The sequence below is a fragment of the Manis javanica genome, chromosome 17 (assembly GCF_040802235.1).
Source record: "Manis javanica isolate MJ-LG chromosome 17, MJ_LKY, whole genome shotgun sequence".
In the NCBI taxonomy this organism is placed as follows: Eukaryota; Metazoa; Chordata; class Mammalia; order Pholidota; family Manidae; genus Manis; species Manis javanica.
Genome location: NC_133172.1, coordinates 9,213,822 through 9,234,492, shown reverse-complemented (window position 1 = coordinate 9,234,492; position 20,671 = coordinate 9,213,822). Strand labels below are relative to the sequence as shown.

Sequence of the window (20,671 nt, the reverse complement as noted above, 5' to 3'; positions counted from 1 at the left end):
TCTACCTCCCAGGAGGCGGAGAGGGCGCCCCCGCCTGGCGTGCTGGGAGATGGAGTCCAGCCTCCTCCATTTTGGCCCCCGGTCCTTGTAAAGGAACCAGAAAATTGCGCAGGGGCGTTTGTGACGGGTGGGGAGTTGGGAAAGCAAGTTTGTTGATTTACTTGTGTTGATTAACATAATAGTTAATCAACATAAGCAAAGCTTTCGCAAACTTTTCATTGCTTCTCTCCCAACCTGATTTTCTTATCACTAAATCCCCTGATTCGCAAAAGAGAAAATTAAGCCTTAGGAAGGGGAGGAAAGGAACTTGTTCCACGAACAGGGAACTAGTCCACATCATAGAATAAAAGCTCTACGAGCACAGGCACATTTGTATATTTTGTCCAAGCACCCAGAACAGTGTAAATAAGTGTTGGGTAAATATTTATTTCATACTAACTATATGCCTGAGACCCCGCATACAACCCTGGTAAGAATTATCCTAAATTTTTAAGTTAAGGCAGAAAGAGATTAGGTCATTTCTCCATGGCAACACAGCAAGATGCTGATTTGAACTGGAGTGTGTTGGACGCCAGAGATGCTACTCTCCACTCCGTCGCTAGATCGCTTCTCCTTATTTTCCAGTCCATCCTCCTCACGGGTCGTTAATAAGCTTTCTAAAATGGAGAGTTCGCTATATCAAGGAACATACACCGTTGTGAAAGGACTGGTTATTAAGGCCCGATTCCGATGGCCTTCTTCTTTTAATCTTCTCTCAATTTCTGGCTCTTTAATACAGCTCTGCATCACTAGATTCTCACAGCGCGTGAGCCTTTCCGACTGCCTTGGGAAGACCGCGCCTAAATTCCCAACTTCCAGCTTGGTGCTTGGCACGCAGTAGGCCTTCCTTAGATAAGCGCTGAAGGGAAAAGACTGGAAGGGCACACACGAGGGGTAGAAATTGCACGCACGAGGGCCGGAAGAGAGACTCCCGAGAGTTGGCCGTTGAGGAGACTCCGCCTCCTCATTAGGAGCCACCCGGACAGGGGAGGGGGTGTGGCCCTCCGAAAAGGCGGGCAGGAGACTGAGCGCTGATTGGTCAGCACTTTGGCGCGCACGAGCAGACGCCTAGCTAGGAGGCGCGAGGCCAGGCTCACGCTATGCTAGAAGACTGAGGCCCGTCCCTTGGCGCGCATGCGCACAGCCACTTGCTTCTTGGTCCTCTCCGCTCCCCAGTCTCCCGTCCAGCTCACCCTGGTGGGACCTGCTGGGGGCGCAGCCTGCCTGCCGTCAGGGCTGCTCTCTTGCTCTTCTCCTCAGGCTTCGCGCTCAGGAGCCTCGCGCCGAGGGGATTCGCACCCACCCCCGCGCCCAGACCAGGAACGCGAGACGCTGTCTGATCAGGCTCCCAAGTTGTTGGGCTGATGTGAAACCAGAAGTGGGGGGACTCACGCCATTTTGCACTTTCCAAGGCGGGTGCTGAGGCTGAGGGGAATGGGGCGGGGGACACCCTGGCCCTAGCCGGCTGTAGGGGAGCCTGGGGACCACTCTGGAGTGGCACTTCCTGGCACTTTGTGGCCCTGGCCCTGGGGGGTTTCAGGCAGGCAGAATGCGGGTGTGCCCAGGGTGCTCTGAGCAAGGCAGGATGGGGCAGCAGAGCCAGGCTTTGGGTTTGAAGCTGGGACTAGGTTTTGGGATCCGGGCTCAAGTCAATATGGAAGGCTCTGTCTGAAGAGCGTTGAGGATTTGGGGTCACAAGGTAGGTTCCAGGGTCTCAGGATTTGTCTGGGTATCACTAGTTTTAGAACCTGAAGGTCTTGGGTTTTCTGACTGGTAGCTTTCCTTTCAGAATCTGGAGATCCTCATTTTGGGATCTGGAATCTTAGCTTTGAGTTCTGGGGTATCATTTTGGGGGCCTGGGGCCTTGTTTGGGGGGACTGAAGCCTCAGTATAGATTTAGGTATGAGGTATAAGATTTAGGGTCTGGAGTCACAGTTTGGGGCTTTGAAAATAAGTTTTAGGGCCCTGAGTACCCACACTGAGTATGGCGCTTCGATTTTAGAGTCTGGGTCTCAGAGTGGGACTTGGTGTGAGATCTCAGTTTTAGGGTAGGGTCACAATTTGAGGGTCTGAAATGACAGCTTTTGGGTCTAGAGGTTTTAATTTTTAGGATCTGAGGTCAATTTGAGGGGCTGAGGTTTGCTGTGAGGGAGCTCAGATTTCTTTAAGATTTGGGTTCTCTTAAAGTTTGTGTTCTATTATCTTAATATTAGGATTGGGGACATACTTGGGGATCAGAAGTTGACAGTGTGGGGGTCCAGAATATCTCAATATCAGAGTTCAGGGTTTTTAGGTTTGGGAGGGCACCTTTTGGGGTTGTAGGTCCTCACTGTGGAAGTTTAAGGTCATTGCTTCATTGTGTTAATATCATAGTTTTGAGCTCTCAGGCCACAGTTTTCAGGCCTGGTGGTCTGATATCTCACTATTAAGACCAAAGTTCTGAAGTCAAAGTTTGGAAACTTGTTGCTTTTAGTTTCAGGTCCAGAGCATGACTTAGGGACCCAAATTTACAATTTGGGATTCATGGACTTTGGTTTAGAGTTTTAGGGTTTTATATGGGTCTCTAGGCTCATATTTGTAGGGGTTGGGGACTCCATTTTAGAATCTCTTGAGTGCTCAAAGGAGCACCATGGGGGAAATGAAGCCTTTCTATAGTGTTGCCCATTCCCCACGGAATCCCAGGAGTCACTAAGAACTCTTTTCTCCTCTGTGCAGATGTGGAGTTCCAGCATACACGTGTGCTCTCCTGAAGTGCCCAGAGCCAGTTCCCTGGGTCCCAGTGATGGGTAAGGCCTCTTCCCCACCTACCTCCCTTACATATCCACCCACTCTAGTTTAATAATAATAATAGTAATGTTTACTGAGCATTTACTGTTCATCGGATTCTTTGCTAAGCCCTTTGTTTATATGATACCCTTTAATCCTTACAATAACCTCATGAGGAAGAAGGTGTGAATATTACTGCAGTTTTCAAGATGAGCCAACCCTGAGGTGGTTGGTAAAGATCATCTCTGAGGCCCACGCAGGCCTTGATGTTCTCAGTTTCTTAAATGACCTCCCATCCTTTCTTTTCTTCACATATTCATTCATCCATCAGGTGCCTACCAAGTGTCAGGAATCTCACAGTGGGGATTTTCACAGCAGATTGAGGGGTGGATCAGATTTTGCCCTCCAATGTCTGAAGAAAAGAAAGCCAGAGTTCATTTCATTCCCTGCTGTCTCCCCCAGTGACTTTCTATCCATCCATCTCTTCATTCACTTACTAACTCCAAAATTAAGCATCTGCTTTGTTCAGGTTCTCTGCTTAGGTACTGGGCTCAGAAGGAGCACCATGAAGAAAATGAAGAAGGCCTGTCCCGCTGCCCATTCCTCCTGGAATCCTAGAGGTCACCAAGAGCGCATGCTCTTTCCCTTTTTCTAGATATAGGGTCATTGTATCAATAAAGACTCTTAGTTGCAATTAACAGAAAAACAGCTGAAACCCACCTAACCATAAAAGGGGATTTATTCGATCCTTTAAATAAAATTTCAGGGGCAGCAGGCTTTGCTGGTTCCAGGCGGGGGTTAAGTGAAGTTGCCTGGAATCTGCCTCTCTAGGCTCCACCGTTGTCTGTGTTGGCTTCCGTCCCAAGCAGCCTCTCCCTCTGTGAAGGCAGGATGGATGCCAGCCGCTCCAGGTCTATATTCTGCCAGCCTGACAAGCCCAGCAGAGAAACGTCTCTTTCTAGAATCCATTGACTCTGATTGGCCAAAGCTGGGTTATGACCCCACTCCTGAACCAATCACTGTGACTCGACTGGAGCTTGGTTCTGTGCTCCCTAGTGGAAGGGGAGGTTGAGGTCAGCCTCCCTGAATCACCTGTACTGGGAGTGGGGGAGGGGTGGTTCCCCAAGGAAACTATTACCAGAAAGGGGGGGATTGGATGTTGCTCATCCAAAAACAACAGTTTTCTCAACCATAGCCTTCCGATATGATACCTTCACCCCATTCTCCAAAATCCCTTATCCTTAAATCATTCTGACAAGGGGCTATCCAGCTTGTCTTGAACTAACATTTCGTGAGTATTCCCTATGTGCCGGGTACTGTTCTAAACACCTTCCAGACAAGACCAAACTTCCTAGCCCACGTCCACTTTATAAATGAGTTAAAAACAGGCCTGGACAGATGAAAGCACTTGTCCAGAGTCACACAGCTAGTGGCCGAGCTTGGGTTTCAGTCCAGGTCTGTCTGCTTCAAAAGCTGGTGGTTATTACCAACTTATGCTGCCTCTGGGGACTGCCCTCTGCTTTGTCCCACTTTGGGGCTGCTGTTACTCTTAAGTTCCTGCGCATGTCAAGGCAAATTAGGGTCTGGGCCTTGGTTTTCCCATGTCTAATGTGAGAAATTTGGACTAGTTCTCGGTTAAGGCCCTTTCCAGCTCCCGTAAAATAAAGAAACTAGAGTGTGTTTAGGCTGACTAGCTCTAAGAAAAAGACACCCAAGAATTAGTTATTTGCCATTTCTAAGGCTGAGAGGCCATTATAAAACAGAAGGAATATTCATTAACAATTTTTTTATTGAACACCTACTAAATGCTGGGCATTATTCTAGGAGCTAGGGATGTAGGCAGGGCCTCATTATGACTTTCAGAAGCCCAAAGCAGTTTTGCTTTCTTGGGCTCCCTTCCTCCATGAAAACCATATTAAAACTTATAGTTTATGATAGCATTGACATAAAGACGAATATAATCCAGGTTGGACTATATTCACTTTTTTTCTTCAGATTTTAAAAGAAATTAGACATCTTCATGAGCCCCTAAAAATATCACCGGCTTACTGTGCCTCGTGGATAGGTTAGCCTGGGATATAGGGGTAATTAAAAAAGGCAAAAATCCCTGTCCTGTGGAGTTTATAATAGAGAAAGAAGGGAGATTTCACATGCTGTTAAATGATGTGGGGATGTGACAAAGAATGTGCTTGTTTAGATAGGGTGGTCAGGAAAGGCTTCCCTGAGGAGGTTACATTTAGGCAAATGCATTGAATGTCAAAGAAGAAACTAACCATGCAATAATCAGGGCAAAAGCCTTCCAGGTAGTAAAAGCCCTAAGGGAGAAATAAACTTGGCAGTTTAGAGAAACAGAAAAAGGACTCACATCACTGGAGCTGACGTGTTCCCTGCCAACCCAGAGGGCAGAGCTGGGACCAGTGTGTGGAAACTATAGACACTAAGAGGAAAGAACTTGCCTGAACCCAGAACCATCTAGCAAGGAAAGGGGCAGCCTTGGAAGGGAGTGCTCACCTCCCAGGGGACCCTATGGGCAGAGTCCAAGGGGCACCTGTTCAGGACTGCGTCCAAGATGAGGAGGGTTTGCGATTCTTAGTCACCCCTTTTCTTTCTCCACATTTTTTTCCTGGAATTTCTGTGTTTGCACAGAAGGCTCTCTCGGTGCTTTGCAAAACCCAGAGTAAATACCTAGGGACTACAGTTGGGAGGCAACCTTTTTTCTTAGACATGGTCAAATAACACCTTAAACGTAAATAGACCTGGTTGCTTTTCTTCCTTGCTTTCTATGTAGCGTCTTGCTGGGGCATCCAAGGGCTCCTCCAGAATGGAAGGAAAGTGGAATGGAAAAAATAAATGTCAGGGCTAGACAGGACGTGAGAGGTCAACCTAACCAGTTTTTCTTCAAGGACAGAACCCCAAAACCCTTGCCCCTCAAAGTTATAGTTTCTACTGGGAGGTAATGAAAGACCAAGTGGTGATTTTTTTTCTTTTATGCCTTCATTTAGTTGACTAATAAATATAGTCTCATATTCATAGCACTTTTGAGAAGGTACGCTAATGATGTTATCTCCTACGTAAAGCCCTTTAATGGCTTCCTGGTGGTCTTTAAAGGCAAAACTGTTGCCTAGAGGAGCCTGTAGGACACTACGTCTTCTAGCCCTGCTCTCTTTCTCCAGCCTCATCTCACCCCACAGGACTCCTTGCTTTCCATGGTCCAGACACTTCAGCTTTGTTTCCCTTGAATTCTTCATGCTGCCTTGTGCCACAGGGCCTTTGTGCATGTTCCCTCTATCTGAAAGATTCTCTTTCTCGCTTCTACATTTCCCCTCATCCTTCAGAACAGGTTCTGGCCAGGTTTACTTCCTCAGGGAAAAACCTCACAGATTAGATCAAAGCCACCTGTTACAAGCTTCAACAACACCCCTCCTCTGTCCCCATCAGGGCCACTTCATGGGCATGTGACTCGTGCAGTTACAGGGCCCTGTGCTTAGAATAGTCCCGTGCTTTGTGTGACGCTCTGCTCTCAGCATCTTGAAATTCTTGTTTTGAACAAGAGGCCCACATTTTCATTCACAGTGAGCACCCCCACCCCAGTAATTTATGTAGCTGGTTCTGATCCCAGTGGCAATATTATGTTTGTTTGTGTGACAATTTGATTAATGGCTTTATCTCTGACTATCCTGTGGGCTGTAGACAGGGCTGTGTTTGTTTTTTATACTTTTGTCCCTGTTGCCTATCACAGTTCCCTGACACATAGGAGGTGCTGAATGAATGAGCGAGCTGGATTCTTTTAGGACTTCAGGGTTTGGTTAGGGGGATAAGTGTGTCTCTCACACTGCTCCTGGAGGGCAGTGGCAGTCATGCCTCTCCCACTCTGTGGGGTCCAGCACAGAGCCTGGCAAAGAAGAGGTGTCAGTTCATGGGTGTGATAGAAACCAAATATACATACAGAATCGGGGAGGAAGACAAGGGGATGTGGGGGAGGCTTCTTGGGGCAGGTGGCAGTTGAACTGGGTCCTGAAGGAAGGTGAGATAAGGTTTGGCGGAGATAAGTGGTGCCTGGGCATTCCCAAAGGAGTAGTGGCCGTGGTGTGTAATTTGGGAGAGAGACTCCAGCGTCTTTGTGTCTCCATCTGTAAGGAGAGGGGGTGGAGGTGTGTGTGCATGGATGTATTATGAATTATGAATTCAAGGATTAGATCCCAGAAGTTCTGCATGTGCCAAGGAGTCGACTTCTCTCATGTCCTTATTTATTTATTCATTTAGCAAAACGCAGCAAGTTCCCACAATGCACCAGACCCTGTTCCAGGTGCTTGACATACAGTGGCCCCCCCTTTCCCCCCCAGCTCTCAGCTCAGGGCAGGGATCAGAGGCCTGCATGAGCTGGGGGTCCATAGCAGAGGCACCTCACCTGCCTGAGAGTTAGGTCAGCTGGTGGGAAAGAACCAAAGGCAGTAGGAGAGATACCAGAATGGTCAGCTGGGCCAGGCCATGAGCCATGAGGGATGGCAGTGAGAGGTCCAAAGCACTTATTAGGCAACTAATGGATCAGGTTCTGTGCTGGGCAGTTTCATACATAGTAATTTTTTCAGTCCTAGTGATAATCCTCTGAGCCCGAGTGAAGAGCCTCATTCCCATTGCACAGATGAGAAATCACAGTCAGATTTGTGTTCCAGAAAAGATCACCCTGCCTCTAGTAGAGAGTATGGACTGGAGGAAGCCGATGGGAGTTCAGGAGAACTATAAGGACGTCAGTGGTGGGGATGGGGAGAAGGGATTGGAGGACGGTTGGGCAGGATTTGGTGACCAACTGAACAAGGGGATGAGGGAGACTGATGAGACAAGAGGATGCCCAGGATTCTGTCTTGGGTGCCTAGGGCAAGGGGGGGTCTCTGAGATGGGGAACACTGAGACGGTTCTTTGGGGCTCAGATGCCAAATTCCATTTTGGATGTCCTAACCAAACCAGCTCTTGTCCCAAAGCAGGAGGCAGAGGAAAAACCACACTGGCAAACTTCAAGAGCTGGCACTGCTGCTACCTGTGGCCCCGAAGATAGGTCCCAAAAAGCTCACCAAGGTATGGGCACTGAAGGAGAGGAGGCGAACTGGGAGGCAGATCTGAAAATATCAGTAACCCGGCTAACCTCCCTCGTCCTGGGAAACCCAGACAGAGCCTTTCAGTGACACCACTGAGATGGGAATGGTCCTGCTCTGAATGCGAATTCCTGGGACTCTCCCATCCCATGTCTAGAAGCCTGGGTGATCCTTCCTTGCCCAGGAGGCAGAGGAAACTGGGAAGGGAAAAACAGACAAGGAGCCGGGTTGAGGTCATCCGTCTGGGAGTCAACCAGCCACGGGAGCCCTTCAGCTCCACAACGCGGAGCTCTGGGCAGGTCGCTGCTCAGCTCTCAGCCTTCCAAGCCTCAGGTTTCTCAGCTATAAAATGAAAAATGATTCCTACTATCCGGTGATATTATGAGACCAAAAGACATGAAAGCCATGTCAAACTGCCGGTGTTGGGCCTCTGAGTCCCTTGTTTTGTGACCTGTGGGGATCATCTCCACAAGATAGGAATAGATAAATCTTCCAGTGGCTAGTCAGTAAATGTATGTGGTGCTGCGCTGACACCCCGCTCGCAGTGGGAACAGCCGAATGTGGGGCTCAGAGGCCCTGAAGGCTTAGTGTGATGTTTCCTTGCTATCTTGCTATAGTTCCTCTCATTCATTCATTCATTCATTCATTTATTCATCAGTCACTGATGGAAAGATTGTTGAATGTCAGAAGCTGTTCTGGTCATGACAAGGGGAGGCAAAGAAATTTGAGACCTGTCCTCATCCTCTGGGAATTCAGAATCTGGTCAGGAAGATGGAGATTTGAACTCAGGAGTAACTGATCCCAGCTGGAATGTGCTACTTGGTTCAGAGAGGTTCAGAGGAGCAGGTGTTTGGGGGAGCTGCCAGACCCTAACCCTGATCTCCCTGTCACCGCATCCCATCATTCACTGGGTCATGTTGACCCCTCTCCTGAATATCTCAGTCATAGATGTTTGTATTAATTTCCTATTGCTACTGTGACAAAGTACCATGCATTCAAAGGCTTAAAACAACACAAACATGCACTCTTACAGTTCTGGAGGTCAGAAGTGCAAAATCAGTCTTGCTGATCTAAAGTCAGGGAGTCAGCAGAGCTGGTTCCTCTTGGAGGCTCCAAGAGAATCTGTCTCCTTTTCCTTTGCCAACTTCTGGAGGCCAACTGTGCTCCTTGGCTCTTGCTCAAAGCCCGCATGTAGCATCTTCAAATCTTTCTCCCTCTCTTCCTCTGCTCCTGTCATCACTTTTCCTTCTCTGCCTTTGACCTTCTCACCTATAAAGACCCTTGGGATTGCATTGGGCCCACTCAGATAATCCAGAATATTCTCCACATCAAGATCCTCGCTCAATCACATCTGCCAACTTCACCTTTGTCATACAAGGCAGCATATTCACAGGTTCCAGGGAGCAGGACATGGGTGACTTTGGGGCATTATGCAGACCACCACAGTGATAAAAATATTTGAGGAATTCTGTCCTCTGTCCTCAAACATTTGACTGTTTGGTGTGCATAGGTACTGCGATAAACTCCTGGGAGCAGAGATGACTGGGACACAGTCCCTGCCCTGGAGGAATGGTAGTCTAGTCAGGGGACAGGAAACATTTCATTACTGACCAGATGACCACTTTGCATGGAATTATCCCCAGGCCACAGCCCACTTTCTTTTTTTTTTTATTAAGGTATGATTGATATACACTCTTATGAAGGTTTCACATGAAAAAACAATGTGGTTACTACATTTACCCATATTATCAAGTCCCCACCCACACCCCAATGCAGTCACTGTCCATCAGTCACAGCCCACTTTCTTTAGCATTGAATTCTCTGCTGTCTCAAGGATCCCTCTTCTTCCCTGTCTTCATCCTTCCTTACCTTCAGTCCTCAGTCCGCTGCTCCACATGTACCCTGCATCCCCGTCAGTCCCCAGCCTCCCTGACCAGTCTGCCCGAAGTGCATCATCCCACCTCATGCCAGGGCTGTGGGACTCGCTCAGTCCACTGCCCAAGGAACTAACGGGAGCGAGTATGTGTTGCCTCTCCCATGTTTGGGCTTTGGGATGCAGATCTATGGGATCGTCCTCACCATCCTAAATGCCCCCTGTCCCATGTGGTCCTGTGGATTCTCTCTCTGACCATCAAAGCCCTTAGCATATTTCTACAATGGTTTCCTTATCTCTCAGTCTCTTTAGGTGAAGAGTGCTGAGAGGATAAGAACCATAATAGAAAAATCTCTCCCCCGAGCACCCACAGGGCTTAGCACAAAGCAGATAACAGTAACAATTACTCCCAATTTACTGAGAGTTCTACGTGTCAGACTCTTTGTGCCGAGCATTGTGTATGCGTTTTCTCATTCAGTCTAACCCCCAAGGCCTGTGAGATGTGCATGGGTATGCTCATTTTTCAGTCTGAGGAAACTGGAGGGCTCCATAGTACTCAGGGGGGACACAGCTCATTAATGGCAGGTGGGAGAGAGAGTCAGCTGTGTCTCATTCCACAGACCCACATCCTCAACCACTGTGTCACTCAAGGTTCAATCGATGTTTGCTGAATGAATGAGTGAATTCCCTCTGTTGGGACAGTTACAGGTCCCGTCAATCTTACATTCAGAAGCTTTCTGAGATAACCTCTGGTGTAGGCTCCAAGCTAACCTTGTAGGACCTGATACTTCAGGTCCCTGAAGTATCAATTATTGGGCCTTCTGTCCTGAAATCTGAGATGATGCCCAATTGCCTTCTGCATAAAACCTTTATACTAGTAAAAATAAGTAACATTTTATATTACTTTACAATTTACAAAGACTTCAGCTTAGTGAATGCTGACCATGTGCCAAGCCTGGTGTTGGAGATGCTAAGCTAAAACACAGTCTCAGCTCTTGAAACCATGGCCTAGTTATAAAAAGGTATAAAAGGTCCTCATTTAATCCCTTGAGAACCCAATGAAGGCGACTGTGCATTAGATATGTATCAGGCTCTGTGCTGTGTGATTTCACATCCACTGACTTATTCAGTCCTAATGATCATTCTCTGAGCCTGAATGAGTATCCTCATTCCCCTTGCACAGATGAGGAAACTAAGTCTCGAAGAAGAAAAATGACCTACTCCTAGCACCTGGCCAGTAAGTGGCAGATTGATTGGATCTAGGTCCTCCCAAATTAATGTCTCTTGGCTGCATCATGTGTATTCCTTAGTTAGACCGTGGCTTCCTTCTCAGGATCAGGTGAGATAGTTTTAGTGAATTTTATGGAATGACTTCCCAGAAGTCCCCTTATGAGACCACATTTCCTGATTTAGGGTTTGGAAGGTTACTGCTAATGGTCTTATTGTAAATTCTAGGGATTCAGTTCAATCAGCGCAGTATGGACCTCTTCGCTCCCCTTCTCATCAGGCTAACTCCCACCATTATTCAGGTCTCAGGTTAAATGCTGCTGCTTCAGAGAGGCCTTTCCAGATGCCCAACGCTAATTTCAGAAACTCTTGTTATACTGTTATTCATAATGCTTATCCCACAGTCAATCAGTTTATGACTTAGGAGTTTATTACAGCTCACGTTCTCCTGGACCCCTGCTCCTGTGCTCAACCTTGTCTTTCTTTTGACGGCAGAAGGAGATTCTGCTGCACATCCTGCACTACATTCAGCACCTCCAGAGAAGCGCTGATGTGACCAAGGCCCTGCTCAGACGCCACATCTCCAGCGGGGATGGTGGGCTTGGGGGTAAGTGAGTTTGGCCAACATTTCCCAGTGCCTGCTACATGTCAAGCATTGTCCTGGCTGTCAGGGACACCGACTGACTTAGACAAGCCCAGGCCCTCCTGGATCTCAAACCTGGCAGAGGGAAAAAGTCAGAGACGTGCAAGATGCTTGGAACTCAGAGGAAGGTGTGTGGGAAGATTGGCAGGGAGGTGCCTTGGCACTGGGCCTTCGAGGGCAGTAAACGGGGAACCCCGCCAGGCAGAAGAAACAACGTGAGCAAGACTGTGCAGGCATGAGGAAGCATGCTTGGAATGTTTGGGGGCAGCAAGCAGTTGGGTGTGATGGGAGGGACTGTGCAGGGCCCGTACAGCATTGAGACAACACATGCCAGCTCTTGAGGGAGATCCTGACCCAGACACATCTTCTGACCTAACCTCTCTGTGCCTGTTTCCTCATCTGCAAAACAAGATCGATACTAGTACTTCCTTTCTGTGCTTGTTGTGAAGAGTCCATGAGTTAGTACACATAGAGGGTGCTGTAACACCTGTGTCCAGGACGGGCTGGCCATCCCGTACTGTGTGTGCTGGGTGCTGTCATTGTTCCTGGTGCGAAAAATACATGGCACGATGGTGGAGGTGAGGCAGGTACAAGATCCTGAAGGGCTTCGAGCACCTGGCTGAGGAGGGAGATGAAGGTGAGGAGAATTACGGAAGGACTTTAAGCCAGGGGAAAGCCGTGATCAGATTTTTTTAAGGAAGAGGTCCCTGACATCTAGTGGGAGGACTCGTTATTAAGTGAGGAACAAGTCAGGGAGCTCAGCAAAGGTACTTTTAAGAGTGATCTGGACAGGAGGCAGTGAGGCCTCATCTACCACTGCCATTGAAATGTGGACAGAGGTGGGTAAATTTGGATGATGTTAATGAGGGTGGGTGGTGGGGCCCTCACTGTCCTAAGGAAGGTAGGAGGAGGAATCAGGAAGCATTGAGCCCGTCTTCCCTCTTGGCCAAGGCCCAGAACGGCTGGCTGTGCCCCCTCACACCAGTCCAATCTCCTCCCAGGACCTCAGTTTCCACATTTGTAAAGTCAGCCTGGACACCATGGCTGTCCCCCTCCCTTCTACCCAGGATTGAAAAGCATTGTCTGGAAGGTAGGAGACCTTCTTTTCCCGTTAAGTAAACTGAGGCATTTGATCTGATCTGCCTCTTTTCCCATCCTGCGCAGGGCTGTACTGGAGCCCAGCTTTGGGCCCGGTGAGGCGGAGACATTCTACCCCATCAATCTCCCCATTCTCTCAAAAGTCCCATCTTTGGGGAGCCTGCCAGAAACCTTGGAAGAAGAAACAGCTGGTAGGGGCATCAGGTACAAGCTATCAGTAGCAGCAGACAGGCAGCAGAGGTCAGTCGGGCCCCTTCTCCCAGGGGGTCGCCACTCCAGAGAGGCTGGGGCAGCCAGCCTGAGCCCCTGACCAGGCTTTGGGGTGAGATGCATCTGGGTTCAATTCCTGGTTCCTCCTCTTCTTTCTAGCTCTGAGGCTTAGAGTGGTTACTCTCCTCCTCTGAACCTCTGTCTCCCAATCTGGAAAGAGTAGTACCTACCACGGGGTGGCCTAAAGGATTAGGAGCCTATGTACATCCTACTCAAGCAATACTTAAGTGCAGAGGCACATGGTCAGTGCTCAGTGAATGGAAGCTGCCATGGCACTTACTGTCTTTATGCCCAGTCATCCACCCCTGGGCCCAGGCCTCGGGAAGCATGGGTGGCGGAAAGACGCAAGCATCCTAGGTCCAGCCTCAGCCTTGCTACTAACTCCCTGTATGTCCCTTCCCCATTTGCAGGCCTCAGTTTCCGTGTCTTTAAAATGCAAGTTGGACCTAATCAATGATTTCCAGCCCTGGCTGTCTGTGTGAATCATCCAGGGTGCTTTTTTTACAAAACCCCGTGCCTGTGCCTCACACCCAGAAACTTTAGTTTCAGTGGTCGGGGTGGAACCTGGGCATCAGTTTTTGTTCAGAGCTTGCAAGGTGCTTCTAATGTGTGGGCAGAGAAAGGTTGTGTCAGACTAGGTGATCTCTAATTCAGGACCCCGGCTTACCCAGGAAGGGCTGGTGAGAGACCAGCCCAGCCGAGGCTTTCGAACAGGTTGTTGGGTCCTGAGCAAAGAAGACCTCTGACCTGAGTCCTCTTCTGGTCACAGCCAGGCCCCAACCCCTCTAACACCCATCCCTCTGCTCTCTCAGAACATCAGACTCAGGCCCAGAACCCTCAATGCTGTCCGGCCCTGGACAAATCCAAGAAGTGGGTGGCCCCATGCCCAGGCCAGCAAGGAGGAAGTGTTGGGGGACCCACCACCCCTGCAAGAGGCCCCAACCCATGCAGTCACCCCAAGGCTGTGTCATCTGCCCCTCAGTGGGACAGAAAGGAAGGAAGATCCTGGCTGGTGTTGCTGGATACGGCTGAGGACAGTGCTAGGCTCTGACATCTCAAGTTGGTCTCTCCTCACCATTAACTTAGCCATTTATATACTGCTTAGCAGCACCTGTGACATCCCGGGCACAGTCGCAGTAGCCAGAGTTTCAAGGGTGGACAAGAGAGACGGTGTCTCATGGTCTCTTCCTAGTTCTCTCTTCCTGCTGATCAGTGCCGCCCTCGTGCGGGGCTGCGGGTTGCAGAACTGGGGTGAAGGCAAGGCCTCCTCACAGGACTTAGAGGCTTCATTTGAAGCTGCCAGACGCCCTCGTGACTCCCCGTTGCTGTGTCAGCCTGAAAAGGCGTGAGGCTGCACCCAGCAGAGATGATGAGAAAGGGGGTGATTGGAAGGCAAGGCCTTGAGTCCCCCCCTTCTTCACCCACCCATTCAGCCCTACTCCCTGAGCGTCTCCTCCGGGACCAGTCATGTGCACGGTGCTGGTGACACGGTCCAGAGGAGGAGTCCCACACTATCACCGTGGTCCAGAGTGACCCAGCCACCCTGGGGCTGCCTAGGAGGCCGTGAGGGCCCAGGGGAGGCGCCTGGCCCACCTTGGGAGGCAAGGCTTCCAGATCTGCTGGTTGTGTGGCCTGGTGCAAGTCACTTATCACTCAATGCCTCAGTTTACTTAACTTGACTATAATAAAAGTTCCCTTTAGCAGAGGGTTACTGAATTGTATAAAATGATAAAACCATGAGGCCTGACAAACACTGTGTGCTTGTTCGCTCTCATCATCTTCACCGCCAGGATTCCACCTAAGGGTTTTATCTTCCTTAAGCTTCTAACAGGGAAGGGAGACTCCAAAAGCCTGGGGGTACTTCAGGGCCATCCCTAAACCTTACCCAGAGCCAGGCAGCCAGACATTGGCTAGGATGAGGGAAGGAGCGGCTGTAGCAGGCCCTGGCACCTCTCTGTCCCTGAATCTGAGAGTCCGGAATTTGGCCCTGTCATGGGACTGACTGTCCTGACTTGCCCCCTTAGGCTGCTGTGGCAAACGGAGTGCCCAGGATGTTGGGACCTACCATGCCTTCCAGGTCCAGCAAGGGCCTGAGAGGATCCGTTTTCTCAATAGGACACAGACCTGTTCTAGGTAAGGGAGCCCCGGGGCTGTGAGTTGGGGACGCTGAGGTGTATGCTCTGGAACGGCTGCCGTGGGCCTCACTTTGTGCAGGTGTGGTAGGCTCGAAGCCTTGCTCTGTCTGCTGGACCAGGGCCACAGCCCCTCACCAGACCCCCTGCACCTCCTGTCTCACCTTTCCAGCCTATCCTCACTAGTTGCTGGAGTGGCTTTTCTAACACAGACCTTGACCATGTCAGTTTGTAGCTCTATACCCTCCTTCAGTGCCCATAGGGAAGAGCCCAAATATCTTAATTGGCTTCTGAGACCTTCTCTGGCCTTTTCACTCTCTGATCCCTCTTCCTGGCAAGCCTGTTCCCCTCATCAACCTGAAAAACTGCCATCCTTCGGGCTGAGCTCAGGGGTGTCCTCCCTCCTGCCTGCCTACCATCTCCTTGGCCCATCACAGCAGTGGCCCTAGTGGGCAGCATCTCATCACAGCTGGAAGCTCCTTGAGGGTGGGCATGGCAGCTGACTAAGCCTTCTGCCCCCAGCAGCTAGCACAGCCCCATCCTTGTCTTATTTCATGGTGGGTGACACTGAGACACCCGAGGGGGAGCCAGCTGACCCAGCCACTCAGCAGCTCCCAGCCCAGGGCTCCAGATCCCTGCCTCTTGAATTCCACTTCTTGCAGGCAGAACCTGGTGTTCTACGATTCCAGTGAGGAGGCAGACAAGGAGTCCCGGAATTCTGACCCTTGGCTTCCTGCCTGGATCCCAGAGGGCAGCCCCCATGGTGACTGAACTGTCTCTCCTTGTTGGCTGGTGTGGGACCTCTGGGTACCTTCCTTCCGAGGATTTCTGTGGGAGGGAGACGTGGGAAAGGGAATGTCTGCTAAGCACAGGGAAGGCAAGCACACAGTGAGCTCTGTCCGGGAGCCATTGGTTGCATGGCATACATTGCTAATCAGTCAATACTCAATGCTGATCCCAGACCCTGCCTCAGAATCTTCATTATACCAAGTCCCAGAAATCTCCAACCAGTGTATCGGATCTGGCATATCACATCATGATACTGATTTTTTTTTTGTCATTCCTGGCATAATGCCAAACATCGTGCTGCTTTGTTTCCTTTACCAAGCCCTCAAAATGAACAACTGGCAGTGCCACCTTCCCTTTCCCCAGTGCCTGGCACCATCTTCTCCAAGCCAGCTGCTGTGCTGAGGGAGAGGGCGATCTCTTGACAGCCACCTGGGCCTGGCATTTCCTTTTCAGGGAGCCCACTGGCCTTGGAACCTCCCCAGATTAGCAATTGGAGTGTGACAGGCCACCCGAGTGAGATCCTAGGATTCAGCCCCACCCTCTTCAGCTCACCAGGAAAACTGCTGTCTGAACAGATCTTGGAGGATGGCACTGAGTGCCTGACCCAAGGTGAGCGTTCAGGCCGGACCCTACACTTAGCTCATTCAAAAAATGTGGTGATGCTCGCCAAGTGCGCAGCCCTATGCTGGGCAGTGTGGGGTATGTCCCCATCCGGACCCAGTGGGGGAGCAGCCCTAGGAGGGCATGGTGGGTGGAAGGCTCCAGGAGCCCACAGAGGAGACCCATCACTCTGTCCAGCTTGGAGGTGCCCCAGGGGAGCTGGCCCATGAGCTGGATTTGGACATGGGGCACAGGAGCTCAAAGCAGAAAGCCAGGGCACTGTACTCCGGCCAGCAGGGACGGTGGGACAGAGCCCGGTGCTGCGAGGGGCATTTCCGTTCCAGCCAGCCCTCTGGTCTCCCCCACTGTCCCCACAGCTCTCTTTGAGGAGGTGTTCTCAGATCCTGCATTGTCACCTTCTGCCTGCATGCCCGAGGCACCACGGAAAAAGGTAGGTTTCTGTCCCCAGGCACATCCATCCTTCCCACACACAGCGCTCACCTACTTGGTTCGCTCCTCCATCTCCTCCACTTTTGAGTTGCCTCCCACCCTCCCGCCCACCTGTCCAGCCACTTGGGCTTCTCGTCTTTCCAGAGATGCTGGCTGTCTGTGCCCTCACCTGCCCACTCTTTGGTCACTCACTGCTGGCTGTCAGGCGCCCCACTCTGTGCTGGGCACTTGGGATGAACTAGGCACAGAGAATAAAAGCTTGAAGCTGCCAGGTGCTCATAAGAGACCCCTATAGTTTTATAAATGCTCTATGAGACAGGGTCTCTTGTGACCCCATATGACAGATGAGGAAACTGAAAAAAGCAGAGTGACCCCAGGAATCCTTAGTTGGACAGAACCCCCCCCCACCAAGCCCTGAAGCAGACTTCAGCCACTGTCTGCTCCAGCAGCTCGCCATCCGTCTGACAGAGCAGCAGCCCCAGCTCTGGTCACCAACCAACTCTTCCTCCAGTGGGTGGGGTGCAGGCCCTGCCTCCGTGAGTAGCTGGATCTGTGGTAGAAACAAAAACAGACACCCTTAGTGGAGTTCTTCATGAGCACCAGGCACAGTGCTAGGTTCTTCTCAGCCCTGAAAAGGACATCGGTGGCCACTATTCTGTAGATGCTGCTCAGAGAAATTAAGACTCGCCCAGGCCTCACAGCTCCCCCATGAAGTGGGAAACTGATAGGATGAAGAGCTATTGCCACAGGATGGGAGGCAGAGCCCCACCCAGAATCTCTCTGGTATCCTGTGGAAACCTGGGGACACTTGCTTAAATGTCCAGGGCATGTTTGGGTGAGGCTGTCTTGAATCCCAGCTGTTTGTTATTCTCATGTTAGTGGGGACATGAAGGGACACTGCTGTGCCCCCTCACATCTACTCCTTTTTTCCTCTTTCCCCCTCAAGGAGACATTTCCTGAGGCCCCCAGAGACCCTCCTGACTTCCACAGCCTGTGCCAGCCCTCTGTCTCACTAGACAACTTTTACCTCTCGCTGGATAAGAACATCGTGACGCAATCCAGCTTCGAGGACCCAGACACAGAGTTGGTGTGGAATCAGCAGGAGGTGAGGGCAGACAGCCATCCTTGAGGCTGGTGCTGCGTCTTGTGCCCACTCTCATCTCTGTGTTCCCCACCCAGAATGCTCCAGCCAACCCCCAGGGCCTGCAGTCTTCCAGTGCTGAGGACAGAGACTACACGTGGACCACCACCCAGAGGATCTCAGCACTGAGCACAGCTGGGAGAAAGGCCAGGAAGGGCCAGGGAGGCAGGGGCCCCATGAAGCTCAAGGAGAACATGAGAGCTCCCTGCCCAACCCAGAGGAAGAAAAAGTGTGTCAATGGCTTCATCATGTTCTGCAGGATGAACCGGAAGCAATACATTCGGTGGGCAGGGGGTCCTCTTTGGTCCTATGTGGGGCCTGCCCTTCCTTGTCCACCTGCCCTCAGAGCAGGTTGCCCTGCTGTTGTCAGATACAACTGCCCTCCCAGAAACCACCCACCCACCCTTGCTCAGCCACATTCTCCCCCAGCATTTAACCTGGCCCTGTGGCACTGGTCAGGCCCAGTGATTTGTAAGCAGTGAAACCCAGCTCAGGTCTAAGGAAAAAAGGAAATTCATTGGCTCATGTGACCTGAAGAATGGGGAGGCGTAGTTGTCTTCAGACGCACTTGGTCCTGGGGCCTACGAGATGCTCTCTGGAATTTATCCCTCCTTCTGCTTTGCTCTTTGGGGTTGGCTTGGTTCTCACCCACCCCGGGTGGGGTAGGGGCAGGGTCACCCCAGGAGGTTCAGTGTCCTATGGCCCACCCTAGCGACCCCATGGGAGCAGAAACCTCATTTCCAAGGTTTCAAGCAAATGTTCTTGGGGCTGACTTGATGGACCAGGTGCCCAGCCTGGATCACTACCAACCTGAAGCCAGGGGAGGGCTGGCCACAAGCCAGAGACTGGAAGAGCTGGTGCCCTTACAGGAAGATCCATGTGCTGGTACCAGAACATGGTGTCCCCTCCCAACCATTTAGTCCAGCTGTTTGACAACTCAGCTCAGAGGGAGCGTAACAGGCCTTTCAGGCCAACACGGATAGAAAAGATAAGGTGGGAAAGCTGAGGCTGAGAAAGCAAGGGAGCCCCAGGGTCAGGCTGCTGGCCTTCACCCTGCTGGCCTGTCCTCACCTCTGCCCTCCTGTCCCAGAGCCTCCCCTGGGACTCCGTCCACGGATGCCACCAAGGAGCTGGCCCAACTCTGGCGGGGGATGACCGTGCAGGAGCGGAGACCGTATTGGTGAGAAACGCCTGCCCAGAAGGCTGCCTAATGGGGGCCCTCCTTGCTCCTTACCCCTGCTGTGATTTTCAGAGCCTTGAGCTGCATGAGATTGGAAACAGGTGTGGAGTTTACTGGGTGGGATAATTGGGTGTTGGAAACTTTCATGCAAGGACAACAGAGAGGGGCCCCACCTTGTAGCTCAGAAAGGAATGGCTTACCTGGGGATCTGAACCCTTCCACCCCAAATTTCTTTTGCTCTCTCTGCCATAGGGAGTTTCTCAGAGTGGGGGACTGGGTCTTATTTCCCTGTCGCTTGGCCTCCTCGTTTCCTACCTCTCTTTGAGCCCCTCTCCCTCCCTGCAACCTTCTCTCCACCATCTTAAGAGCTGCCACCTGCGTGTTTCACTACTGGCCCCTGGAGCACACATGTGTGAGCATGATGCTTAATAAAGGATTCACAGAAGTGTGACTCTCCAGCAAAGAGCCCTTGGCCAAGTCCCACCATCTAGATGGGGACTTGGAGGCCCAGAGGCTCACTGGTTGGACCATAAAGCCCTGGCCACCCCCACCCCCACCCCCAGCCCAGGCCCTGATTAGTGCTGGGCCCAGACCACCAGGGGTGGGCCAGGTGGCCAGCGGGTAAGTGTGGAACCCAGCCATCCTGCCACCTCTCTCCCAGCATCAAAGCTCGAAGGTTCAGCCTCCGGCACAACCGGATTGTGAGGCAGGACAGCTCCAGCAGCGAAGATGAGGACTGGGAAACCCCCAAGCCCTTCTACCAGTTGCTGGCTGAGAAGGCCCGCAGGTCCCCAAACGTGTCCTCCCGGCTGCCTCCTCACCAGGACTGAGGGTAACCCTGCCTCTCCCCTCCTCCCCCCACCCTTGCAGCTCTTGTTTGTGGGCCTCACCCCTGCTAGTGCAGGTCCCCTTGACCTGTTGGGACTGATTTATTGACCCTGATGCTTTGTGTTTGTCCTGTACTCAGGCAGCTTGAACTCTGCCTGCCCTGGGGCAGCTGCCCTTCCCACAGCCCCATTCTGCCCCGTGGCCAATCAGAGGTGCTGCAGGGTGGAAGGAATCCCTGAATTAAATGCAGGGAAGTGAAGTTGACTGGGAGGGTTTCACCTCTGCCCTTCCTTTGCCCACTGCAGAATCCAATGGTTTCAACCCTGTTCATACTCGCTGCACCTACTCTTCCCTCCCGTTTTATTTATAGATTATTTATTGTTCTCAACAAAATAAACTAAGTGGAAGCCTTGTTACCAGCAAGAGACAAGGCGGTCTCTCCGGGTCCTGTTTCCTCTGCTCCGGGCACTCCTCTGGCTGAGCTGGAGGACCCCTGGGCCGCAGGGCCTGTAGTTTGAGAGACCACAGCCCCCCCTTCCCAAAAA

The 20,671-nt window shown here is 51.2% G+C and overlaps 1 protein-coding gene across 3 annotated transcripts; it reads left to right on the top strand.

Moving 5' to 3' along the window:
• The first annotated feature begins 1,203 nt into the window (after nt 1-1,203).
• Nucleotides 1,204-20,662, top strand: MEIOSIN (meiosis initiator). 3 transcript variants are annotated; one of them, XM_073226375.1, is made up of 12 exons: nt 1,204-1,451; nt 2,755-2,825; nt 7,788-7,878; nt 11,491-11,602; nt 15,031-15,139; nt 15,801-15,901; nt 16,381-16,536; nt 16,905-16,978; nt 17,924-18,082; nt 18,157-18,401; nt 19,209-19,298; nt 19,960-20,662. In XM_073226375.1, the coding sequence occupies exons 2-12, from the start codon at nt 2,755-2,757 to the stop codon at nt 20,126-20,128; spliced, it is 1,377 nt and encodes a 458-aa protein (XP_073082476.1). In that variant the 5' UTR covers nt 1,204-1,451; the 3' UTR covers nt 20,129-20,662. The 3 variants fall into 3 exon arrangements, with proteins under 3 accessions (XP_073082476.1, XP_073082477.1, XP_073082475.1); XM_073226376.1 differs by having other exon boundaries at nt 7,785-7,878; nt 17,924-18,064; XM_073226374.1 differs by having other exon boundaries at nt 7,785-7,878.
• The last annotated feature ends 9 nt before the right edge of the window (nt 20,663-20,671 follow it).